Source organism: Monodelphis domestica, chromosome 2 (genome assembly GCF_027887165.1).
Source record: "Monodelphis domestica isolate mMonDom1 chromosome 2, mMonDom1.pri, whole genome shotgun sequence".
NCBI lineage: Eukaryota > Metazoa > Chordata > Mammalia > Didelphimorphia > Didelphidae > Monodelphis > Monodelphis domestica.
Genome location: NC_077228.1, coordinates 120,371,506 through 120,384,127, shown reverse-complemented (window position 1 = coordinate 120,384,127; position 12,622 = coordinate 120,371,506). Strand labels below are relative to the sequence as shown.

The window sequence follows — 12,622 nt, the reverse complement described above, 5'->3', positions numbered from 1 at the left end:
ACTATTCCCTATTTATCCCTATTTAAATATATGTACATATATTTATATATAGCTTGCTTTGTATATATTTGTTTGCATGTTTTCTCCATCATTAGCTCCTTGAGAGTCTCCTTCTGTATCCCTTGCACTTAGCACTTAGTAGGCACTTTGTAAATTTTAATTAATTACATTGAATTCCAGAGGGGATGATCAGGCTCTCCCTTGTTTTTTGCCTAAATATTAAAGGTAGTGGGCTATGCCAGAAATAGCACTATATTTGGAGTTGGAAGACCTGGGGTCTAGTTCTAACTTTGTGAGTTAGTAGTCATATGCTCCAGAATAAGCCACTTTCCCTTATCTCTGAACCTCAGTTTCCTTACACACAAAATGAGACTGTAGAATTAAAATTGATTTTAAAATTCTTAGATTCTATGACTACCTAATAGCATGTTTAGGAGTGACTGTGCACTCCTGGTGTCCAGTTTCTCCAAAACCTGGGATTTTCAATATCAGAGCCTGTATTTTATTAAAAAGTCACCATGTTCTTCCTTTTTCTTTCCTTGCTGTCAGATCCAACAAGGAGTGTTTCTGCCAAAAAGCAAGCTATAACAGTTCTCCAGAAACATCTTCTGAGCCTCTTTTTTTCCCTACCTATTATCTTCAGAAAAGAGAAAGGTTGACTAAAGTAGGTCTAAATGAATGTAACAGCTAATCCTCTTCTAAAAGAAATTCTAGGAATAAACAAAAAGGCCATTCCTATTTCTGGGCCAGTTTCATTTTATTACTAGCCATTACGAGGTTAAAGAAAGAAAATGTGGTCTTGAATTTAATTCAACAAAAATAGCAGCAGCCATGACAGAAATTTCAACTCATATTTTTGACATTGTTATGGGGCTCCAGTTAACTTTCTTCCCAAATTCATTTCTCTCTTGTATTTCCATGAAGTTTAATCTGCCCATATTTCTCCTTGAGAGGAGATACCTGTATCAAAGGCAAATATGATGAGATAGGAACAGATTGCAATTCCAAAGAGACCCACAAATGCAAGCCTCCATCATCTGACTACTTGATGCCACTATTGTAAATCTCACAAAAGAGGAAACTCATTCTCAAGTTTCCTATTTACTGTCCTTGGGAGAACAAGTGATTCCCTGTCACAAAAAACCTGTAGCACTTTACTTCCTATTTCCCTGTTGCTATTATGTTTAGTACTTTATTTAGAAAGAACTGACTTCCTAGCCTTTGCCATTCAGGAGCCCTTCAGCATAAGGATGTAATATTAGATGCTTAAAATTAGCTGAGTAGACATCAAATGCTCAAAAACCTAAATTAATTGGATAGTAGTTTCAACTTCTGCAATCTGTATGAGAAAAAAAAGCATCGATTTTGAATCTTGCTATGCCTACCATCAAAAGGCAAATCTATGTACTATCATAGTTAAAAAATTAAGATAGGCAGAGGCATAAAGTCCTGAGCACAATCAATTTATTAGTAAAGTGCTTATTTACCAATAAATGGATCTCAGCTTCCCCAACAAAGCTAAAACCTTGTTATGGGGTTAATAGCACTTTTCATAGTTTGGGGGAAGTACAGAAAATAGGAAGGCTAGCATCATAGATGGAAGAAAATATGATTGGATGGAAATTGGGAATGAGAGCTAGCAATAACCCCCTCCTTCCCTCCTGTGACTAAGAAATGTTCACTGTTTGAGTTCTGCTGCATCTGCAAGGAGAGAGATAGCAAAGCAGACTTCTTAGGATAACAAACCAGACATCCTTAAAGGATAGCTTGGTGGTGTAAAGATACTAGACCAGACTCCCTGGTGTCCACCTGCATCCTTCAAGGGTAACAGACTTCCTTGACACAAGAATAGAACAGTGATTAACAGAACTGGATTTCTAAACTTAATTCATTACAGGCCAGCTAAACTTCTGAATTAAGTTCAAAGACAAAGAATCGTGACTTAGGCAGTTTCATGACAAAATAAATTGCTTATAAATAGGATCCATTAAAAAGGACACAGAATAAAACTGATTATTTCAGTACTAATACAAAATTTAAGACAAGGTAAAAGGGGTGAAAAATATCACCATTTCATCTTTGTTACCATTCTAGAAAGCCTAAAAGACTCCAAGGTAAAAAATTCGTAAATGTGGGTTGGTTCCCTTAACCTATTTTTAACTCAATTAACTTTAATCCAGCCCTTCAGCTCCCATATTCTAATCTATGGGTGAATAGACTTAAATCTTGTATTATTCCATTCTATCCACTAACCTTATGGCAGAGTAATGATAAAATTATGCAGCTAAAGACATGGGTGAAGATGCCAGGCAACAATACAAAGAGAAAGAGAAGGATGGGATAGAGGGGAGCTAATTCTAAAAACCAGGTTTTTCAGTGAACTCAGCACCTATCAAAAACTTCAGTATGGAAGTGATGGGTAGAAATTTCAAATTACTTCTAATAGAAAAACTTCCTTCATCACTACAAGTCTTCAAACAAAGGCTTGATGATCACTGGAGTATATAATAGTGGGATTTCTTTGTGCAGATTAGACTAAATGGTCCCTGAGGGCTCTTTAACTCTAAAATCCTATGATTCTGTGAACTTGGACAAGTAGGAAAGGTCATAACTTGATAATGAACTGAAAATATAAGACTGCTATTAATACGGCCTTTTCCTTCAGACCTGGAAAATGATAGGAACCTTTAGAAGAAGTCACCATTCCATCTTTGAATTTGTAAGAAAAACTGGGCTTTAAGATACAAAAATGCACCCTAGATTTGGGGAGCACAGATTTCAATGGATTCAGAGATAAATAGACAGGACTTCATTGTTTAAAATTCTATAGGCAAATTCAGGTCAAGCAGGAGGAGAAGTTTTCAAAAATTAAATTCAGAAGTTAAGAAGGAAAAAAGTTCCAATGAGTAAGAAAATATAAAGAAATCAATGTACATGCAGAGTAAACTCAATGGCCAACATTTTAAAAAGATAAAAAATAAAGGCAGGTAACATTGGATAAATACAAAAGAAAATCATGGTCATGTCCTATAAGAACAGTGTCAGGAGGACTTTAGTTCAGAATGAATTAAGGCTAGTGAGGAAAGTCAAGGACATAAAATATTTTTTTTTAATCTATACTGCAGAAAAGAAGTTGACCAAAGAAAAAAATAAAACTGCTGCTCAGAGTGAATAAGATGAAGATAATAGAAAATGGAGAGAAAGCAGAACCACTCAGATCTTGTTCTGTTTTGGTTTCTTTGCCAAAGAGAATAATGGTTCTGCTGTAAAGGATAGAGCTAGCAAAGAGTGAGCTAAATGGAAGACAGCAATAGAGAAACTAGTTAATTTTGAGGAATTCAAGTCATCAGGCAAAAATTACATCTAAGGTACTGAGATGATTACTGAGGTGATTGCTGATCCACTCTACTCATCTTGGAATGACTGTGAAAAGGAGAGGCATCACAGAACTGGAGGAATAACAAGTTGAATAACCATCAACATGTTCCCCAAAGTTCCACAGGCTAAAAGGTTGAACCTAATCTAAGATGATGAAATGTTCTAGGGACAAATGTAAAATTTATCTGGGTTTAGATGTTCACTTGTCATTTTACAACTACAGTATGAAGGAGGCATAAATGAACAGCTGTGCATCTGGAAAAGATCTTGGGATTCTGGCCAATTACAAGCTTAGCATCAATCAATACTATGTGGCATCAATCCTTCCCAATCCCACTCACTTCCCGCCAAAAAACACTAAAGTAATCCAAGGATACATTAAAATAAGCAAAGAGTCTTGAACTAGAAAAGTGAGAGTCTTGGGCTGTATCTGGACCAGGGTACATCTGGAGTACTGAATTTAGCTCCAGTTATCACAAATGAGAAAGAAAAATAATAAATAAGCCTATATGAAGAAGGGGAGAGAGATACCACCAAGATGGTGAAAGATCTGAAGTTCATGCCATAGAAGGCTAAGTTTAAGAAATTGGGAATGTTTAGCTTAATCATGGGGTGATAAAAAGAGGATATAATAGTAGGATATCAAGTGAGGACAACCTAGGTTGAAATTCTACCTCAAACATCTAATAATTGTGTGACCCTGGATAAAGCACTTAACTTCTCTGAGCCTTGGTTTTCTCATACATAAAATGGGCTCAGTGATCTTACCTACTTCCCAGAATTGTGAGGATCAAATGAAGTAAAACACACAGAGTATTTTGCAAACTTTAAAATACTGTATACTTAAAGCAAGAATTCTACATGTCCCCAAAGAGGAGAACTAGGAGCAATGAGTGAAAATTGAGTATTCACTTAGGCTTAAGGAAAAACCACCTAACCAGTCAAGCTATTCTGAAATTAAAAGTTCTGTTTGAGAAATGTAAGAGGTTCTTCCTCACTGGAGATTTTCACATAAAAGATGGAAGATACGCATCTGATGGGTTAGAGATGGGTTTTATGTATAGCTATGAGTTGAACAAAATGCTTCTGAGGTCTTTTCCAACTTAGATTCCATGAAGTGTATTTTGAAAAGTAAAGCAAGAATCTGAAATCTCCCAGCTGACGTGAGGAATGTGTATATTCTAGGTTAAATCAGACCCTCTCAAAACACTGCTCCATCCAAAGGCGATACCTCCCAAAAATTATGCAATAATGCTGGTGGTAGTCTTTGGAGGAGATGCTTGGTGGTGTAAATGAAAAAGGTTTCTCATATGCTTAGGTTGTCATGGTTTGACTTTTTTATATTGAGTCCACCATACTTCCCAAGCAAAAATTCCTCCAATTGTGTTTGCTCCAAGTCTATATCATCTTCCCAAATATCCCAATTACAGCAGGATGAGTAATTTGTTTAGTTAGTCTAACCATGTAGCCAAGAAATAGAAACAAATAGAACTTAAGCAAAAGGATAGAATTTAAACAAAAGGATAAATAATTTTAGAGTGTATATTCTCATGAACAAAGAAAGGAAAAATAAGAAAGTCTGGGGAGAATGAAATACAAGTGGGATTGTAGGTAAAACAATAAAAAGAATCAGATGTGTAAACAGGAATGTGTACTTTCAAGATCTCAGTTATTTCCCTGAACTGACTCATATAACTACCTACTTTCATCCCATATTTGAAATAAGCAGCTAAACTGTTTTCTAATCAGTGCTTTTTTAGATACTCCAATGAATGGCACAATGAGTTTCATCATAGTAAATAATTACTGATAGTAATTCTTGAAGTAGCCTTTTTGTAGAGAAACTAGTAAACTAATAGATTAAGAGAGAATTTGTTTAAGAAATATAGTAACAAATCCAAGATATATTCATTTAAAGATAGGCTGCCAAGTGGCGATGCTTTCTTTTATGACGACAGCATCTAATTCCTCCCTCTTTCCTTCCAAAAGAACACACTATATAGTATTAACACTTAGAATATTTATAAAGGGCAAAATCAAAACTGTCATGAATCCTCTTCTTCTCCCCCACAAAAAATCATTCTACTGTTTTCTAATGTATAAAAACAGATCAGTCAGGATTATTGAAGGCATATAAAGACAAATGTCTACCTTAAACCCAACTGGTTCAAACCAGGCAATTAATATGCCATTTTTCCTGCTTTGACTCTTATATCCCCTTTTTTGGACCATAAACACACACACACACACAGGCACACACACATGTGGTTTTTATACATATGCATATAGCCAAAATAATGTTGAAAATTGTTAAGAGTGGAATAATCCTAAAAGACCAAAATTACTCATCAGTTGATATTACTATAATCTGAGCCATGGAGACACAAATCAAGTGGTACATCAGGGTGTTTCACCTTGGTTACATAAAGTCATAATCAGGGCACTTCTGGAAGGAAGTTCTGCAAGTCCCAGGTCTGTGCACAGGCAGATTTCCTACCAAGCTGACACAGGAAGTCATTCCTGTTGCTCACCTGTGGGAGTTCCTGTTTTGAGACAAGGGGGTGGTGAGTTAACATCCAATTCCAGAGAGTGATGTCATCTTGGCCAATATGCTAGAGGGGATGATCTTGGTGACCTATTCCCCAACCTCTGGTGTTGTTACAACCCCTCAGATGACATTCAGGTCACAAGAAGGAGGGGGCAGAGGAGAGGAAAATAAAAGTAGTGGAATAACTGAAAAAGAAAAAAAAATGCTCCCAGATTTCCTTTGTTTCACTAAAATATTTTCCTTTTCCATTTCAGTTTGGTGAGTGGACCTGGTCACTGGCAGATGGAAGCTGTGCAGATGCACTTGAGATGGGGGGAAGCTGTCAATAGAATTCAAAAATACAAGCAATTTAAAAGCACACATGCAGAATACTGTGATTTCAGGTGACTGAAGGTTCTGCTTGTCCTTTGTTTTTCGGACAAAGCTTTTTGAACCTTAAAAGTCTGCAAATATAAGGTTTAGAAAATAACTCCACTATACTGCATTTATCTTCACAATAGGAAAACAGATTGATATGCTGAGGAGCAATCATATCAACATACAAACACAAAATATTACAAATATTTGGGATGTGTTAGTACTCATACTCTTCATATAGATCAGCAGGGCAAGTCTATTGGTAATGAAATAACAATGTTATCCAGCTCAACTTGGATGATTAGATTTTTCAGTTCTAAATATGCCAAGCTATAAACTAAGATACAGAAGGGCAGTGGTGTCAAACTCAAATAGGTCTCTGAGTTGACTCAACCAGGCATATGGATCCGTGAAGGCCACATATTGATCTAGAAAACCACACACTAACATGTGGTTCTCTTCCACTGTGTTTTTATTTATTTTGTTAAATATTTCCGAATTACATCTTTTTTAAAAACCTTTATCAGCCATCTCAGAATCAGTACTGTGTATTCATTCCAAGGCAAAAAGGGCAGCAAGGGCTAGGCAATCGGGGTTAACACAGGTAGCAAGTGTCTGAGGCCAAAACTCTAGTTCTCTTAGGCCTGGCTCTCAATCTACGGAGCCACCTACCTTGCCTCACCCATCCCAATTAATTTTTAATAGGGTTCAGCAGCAGTGAGGAGTGTGACAATGTGTTTGATGACTACAGTAAAGTAGAAGGACAACTATAAGCAAAAAAAGATATAGTAATTGATTTCAGAAAAAAAAAAGTCTTTTGGAGGAGATAGATAAGGATGATTATTTTAAGTTGAAGATAACATTCTCCCAAGGAGAAATGTGTAGAAGCCTTATTAATACAGGAAAATAACTGTTAATGGAATAAAAAAAAGATTTACATTTTTATCAACACGTTTATTTAGCATGATTTCTTTGTCCTTATTAAGGTGATACAATTTGAGGAAATAAGTCACTCTATTCCCTTTTTCGTGATGATGTCTTGTAGCACAAATCACTAATCTGAGAAGGTGGGGATGGTTGAAGGGAAATAGAGTATATGAATATTAATTGGAAATGGCCAATGTCAACAGACAAAGCACTAAGCAAAGTTGAGAACATCAGGACTGTTGTTTGAGGTTGGGGGACTGGGGAGGGAGTTTCCTTATGAGTTTCCCAAGGTGTGAAACAATACATAACCACATTCAAGATATATTCAAGCAGTGCTGGAAAGAGTTCATGAGAATACACATTTTCTTTTTTTCTTGCTTTTTAAACTTTGCATATGACATTATGCATAAAGCACTTCTAGCATCTTATTCAGCAATGACATTAAATTGTTTAATCATTTCCACCAGTTGTAGCTGAAAGAAAATGGTGTTAACTGACACTTAAAGGCTGTCCTTACACATGGCACCCAGTTCTATGCTTCCAATAATGTATCAGAAGTACATCTTTAAGTGCATTCCTTTTTCTGTTGAGTATATAATTTCTCCACAACATGCACACTTAGAAGTGCGCACATGCACAAGCACACACAAACAGACTTAATAGAGACCACACCTTGGTGAATGGTTTACATACAACAAACTGTTGTTTTAGAAATCAACTAATACCCTATTTAATCAGTAATTCGAATTAAAATGTTCTCTTTTGGCATTTTTCATTCCCCATTTCCTTTAAAAGTCTTTGTCCAAGTGATTTGGTGCTCTATAAATTTCTGCAAGTCAGCATTGCCACAGCCACTTGTCACTGAGAGGACCAGAGCTTGTTCAGATGACCCCTAGGTTGCTTTCATCTCATTAGTTCTGCCCAATCCACAGGGGTAAAAAATGGATGAGACTTGATGTCTTCAACACCAGCAACTCCAGCACCAAGACGCTCCACAGGGTTGAACTGCAAGAGCTAGAAAAGTAGGATTCAATTAATAAAAGAGGTAGAATTTGAAAAAAAAAAGTTTAGGAAAGGTAGGCAGGACTAAGCCTACCCTCAGGGAGAGCTATGCTTTAAGAACTAACTGACCACAATCACTTGAAAAACAGCAGTTCAGTCAAATAGATCCCTGCCAAGGAGAGGGTTAGGATTTATCCTGCTAGTGTATCACTCTGCTTCTCTCTACTGCATTTAGTAAAACAAGGTAAGGTTGTTAGGAAAATTAGTTACTGTGATAACTTCCATAGATACACATTAGAAAATCCTAATGGCTTTCAGATCCCTAATGCACCATTAATTTTCTTAAGGCAGAAATGTAGATCATGGTTTCTCTAGGGCTAGAAATAGTTTTGGGGGATAGCAGACCCATTGGACAGAATCTAGTCTAATCAATGAAAATTACTTTTTACCTCTTTGGAAGTAAATCATGCCCCTAAGTCACTGGGGCAATTTGCTTTGTTTTGCAGCTTCTGCTTGGGGCTGTCATGGCTGGTGAATGAGTGCAAACTCACCTTAAGCCCATGGAATAGATATCTGACCAGACTGTAATTCACATCCCATCTAGCAGTCTGCATGAGTCATTTTTGCCGTCTACCTTGCTGAAGGCCCCATTTATCCCTACCTGGAACTCTACCATGTTCTCAGGCTTGGCTTAGGAAATTCTGCCCTAAGGCTAAATGCCTTGACTGGGAGGCAAGTGAAAGTGATAATTCACCTACTCTAACCAGTGTCAGTCTAGAATATATTTCACATCCTATCCAGCCATCCACATAGGTCAATTTGACATTCACCTTGCTGTTACTTGTAACCTTCTACGCTCTCCTACCATTACTGCCTTTCAACTCCTGCTTTGGAAACAGTAATCAACTCAGGGCTACTGTTGCTTCTGATAAGGAAATGTCCATTGTCTACTGTATGGATTGACCTTCCCTCCCTGTGGCTCCCCAGACCAAAATGACTTTAAGTGGCTACCACTCTCCTCTATGCGTGATCTCCCTCTGTTGAACGTAAGCTCCTTGAGGGCAGAGGGAGAAGGAGCTGTATCATTTTTTAATTTTTGCTCCTAATGCCTGGCACAGTACCTGGCATACAGCATGTACATTTTTATTAATGGTAAATAATAGGTATTAATAATGATGCATATAAATAATGTAAATTATTTATAACAAATTAATAATAATTGTTAGGTTGTTATATTATAGAATTAAGTGCAACATAGTAAAAGTAAAAAGACATGCATGCAATATTTCAGGCTGGTATGTTCCAGAGTTGCTATGTATCAGTGGAAGAAATCACAAAATCTTTCAATATAATGTTCACAGAATAGAAATATGTCCAGTACAACTTCATACATATAATAGAGACCATACTTCTTGCCTTCTCAATTGGTGGGGGAGGAGTGGAAAAAGGGAAAGAATCTAGAACTGAAAATAAAAATAATTTTTTTAAATACTCATAGGGTGATGGCAGATATGTGTTAATTATATCTCAACAAGTATCCTATACTCTCAATTCTCTACTAAAAAATTATCATGTCCAACAACCTACTAGGAAAATTTAATGATTTATTAGACACTAGCTAGGAACATCTCACATTGCTCCCAATCTGTTGAGCCTCATTCCTAAGTAATCATAAGTTCATAGATTTAGAATCCAAAGGGGCTTCTAGAAGCCACCTAGTTCAATTTCTTAATTTCAAAAATGGAGAAACCAAGGTCTAAGGGATTAAATGACTCATCTTTGGTCACATAGGTAGTATATGGAAGAGGAAGTCACTGTGGCACAAAGCTTCCCTAGAAAATGCTTATCTTCTGTTTTCCCCACTATGACTTTGGAGCTAATTTGATTACACTCCTTAGAAATTTATATGGGGCACCACTATGGCTTTATTAAGCAATTTTTCAAAGTCTTCCTTTTTCCTTTCCTTAAACCAGAACACTATATCCTATACTTGCTGTAGAAGAGATGATCTAGCTTTCTATCTCTTCCTAATAAATGGAGGCTACTCAAATGAAGCTCCTTCAACTTATGGGATGGGGGATACCTGAGCATATTTGAAAGCAGGTAAGAAGGAGCAAGTAGAAAGATAGAGGCAGAAAAATGCAGGAGAAAAGGGTAATGATAGCTATAACAAGGTCCCAAAGAGGCAGGAGGAGATGGGATCAAACACATAGCAGAGAGATTAGCCTTTGTTACCATAGAAGGAAGAGAGGAAATGGATGATGATGTCAGGGAATGTTTATGGTTCAAGGAAGGGAGTTGAGAGAGCTCCTTTTGAGCAGCCTCCATTTATTAGGAAGAAATAGAAAGATTGATACTAACCTATCCCCCCCCCCAAAGTTGAAAAAGTTCTCTACAAAAAATGCTTCCACTTTCCCCAGTCTTTGCTCAATCCCTTGCAAATCAACTTTAGCCTCATCAATCCATTAGAATAATTATTTCAAAGATCACTAACATCCTACTAACCTCCCAACACAATGGTCTTTTTTCAGTCTTCATCCTATATAACCTTACTGTAGCATTTGAAACTGTTGATCATCCCTCCTCTTCTGGATACATCTCTCTTTCTTGGTATCAAAGATACATCTTTGAAGCAGCTAGATAAGTGGACAGAGAACTGGGCTTGGAGTTGAGAGGACCTGGGTTCAAATTTAACCTCAGATACTTCCTAGGTGTGTGACTCAACCCAAATCACTTAGCCCTTGCCATTCTTCTGTCTATACTGATATTCAGGCAGAAGGTAAGGAATAATAAAAAATTTTTAAAGAAACATATTTTCAGTTCTGCTATACCTCTTCTCTAATTATTCTCTTTTATTGACTCCTTATCTGCTTCATGTCCCCTTAAAGTGAACCTCAAGGATCAGTCTTTGTCTTCTTCTTCCCTTTCTAATGACTCATTTATGGCTTCAATTATAACTGCTCAAAAGATTTTCAAAAAGAGTTATTCCTTCAAACCCTAAATATTCTTCTTTCTTGCAGACCCATATATCCAACTGACTAGAGGACATAATCTAAACCTAGATATTACATCAGTACCTCAAAATCTTGTGTGTCTCCAAAATCAAGTTTTTTCTTTCTCCTCTTAAGCATATTCCTTAACCTAATTTCATTATTTCTCTCACCAATCCCAAATACTGGAGAACATGGGGAATGACTCACTCTTCTCTCCCTCTCACTTAAATCAATCACCAAATTCTACTCATTCTACTTCCACAATCCCTCTCACATCTGTTGGCTTCTCACTTGTCATTCCTTCACTTCTCTCCTGTCTCTGCTCCTGCAGTTTTCCTTGCTCCAGCAACCTTCTTACCCGGGAAGAACCTTAAACCCTTACATTCATGACTGTTGGTAAGTTCCTCTCACAACCTCCATTTTGAGGAAAGGCCCAGGTTGGTCTCATGCTCCTTCCTTCACTCTTCTCACAGCTCTAGTCCTGACTCATGCCCTCACTCTTCAGCTCCCTTTACATGTTGTCGTCTCTCACTAAGATGAAAGCTCCTTGCGGAAATGAAACCTTTGTAAAAAGCTCTTAGCACAGTGCCTGGTACACAAGAAGGATTATCAATCAAAGTTTCCTTCTCTCTTTCCTTAAGGGGCAGGGCTATCTTTTTTTTCCCCCCATTTATCTGTAATCCCGGAGCTTAGCAGAGTTATTGGCACATTAAAAAATCTTACTAATGCTTGTTGACATAACTATTCCCATTGCCACCAAACTAGTACAGGTCCTAATTACCCACCCTACTTGACTATTTCATTAATTCCCAAGAGGTCTTCCCATCTCCACACACTCCATCTTCCAATTTATTCTTTATATCACTGTTACACTAATCTTCCTTATGTATAGCTCTGGGCAGGGCACTGCTCTGCTCAAATACACTTAATGTCTGCCCATTGAGTAAAGTTTGATTTCCTTTGCCTGGCATTGAAGGCACCATCACCTGTGATCACTCTACCTCTCTAGGCCTACATGACTACTCATCCTCAGTCATACCCTGTGCATTCCTGTCCATGTGCCTTTGCTCAGGCTGTTTCCTGTGTCTGTCTTCTCTCCTTCCCTTCTTCAGCCCTTGAACTCTAACCCATCCTTAAAGCACAACTCAAACATCACCTCTTCTGGGAAGCCTTCTCTTATCCCTGCAGTTAGTAAAGATCTGCCCCTGTTTGGGTTTCACTTTGTACTTTGTTTAACAAATCTTTAATGAGCTTAAGTGTTCTGGTTATCTATTTATTCACTGTAGCTTACCAGAAAGCTATTAGTTATGTGAGGGCATCTTACCTAAATACTATCTCCCCTAGCACTAAGAATGGTGTATAGACACAGTAGGCTTATAATAAGTGTCTAATGAGTTAAGGTAAATATTCTCTAGTC

The 12,622-nt window shown here is 37.3% G+C and overlaps 1 protein-coding gene across 9 annotated transcripts in view; it reads right to left on the bottom strand.

Annotated features, from left to right (window-relative positions):
* Positions 1-7,216: 7,216 nt before the first annotated feature.
* Positions 7,217-12,622, bottom strand: part of RPS6KC1 (ribosomal protein S6 kinase C1) — a 202,945-nt gene continuing 197,539 nt past the window's right edge. For all 9 annotated transcript variants that reach the window (XM_056815908.1, XM_007481378.2, XM_016430156.2 and 6 more), the window contains one exon: positions 7,217-8,224. In XM_056815908.1, the coding sequence (XP_056671886.1) occupies positions 8,114-8,224 (111 nt within the window). In that variant the 3' untranslated portion in view covers positions 7,217-8,113. The remainder of the gene's footprint in view (positions 8,225-12,622) is intronic.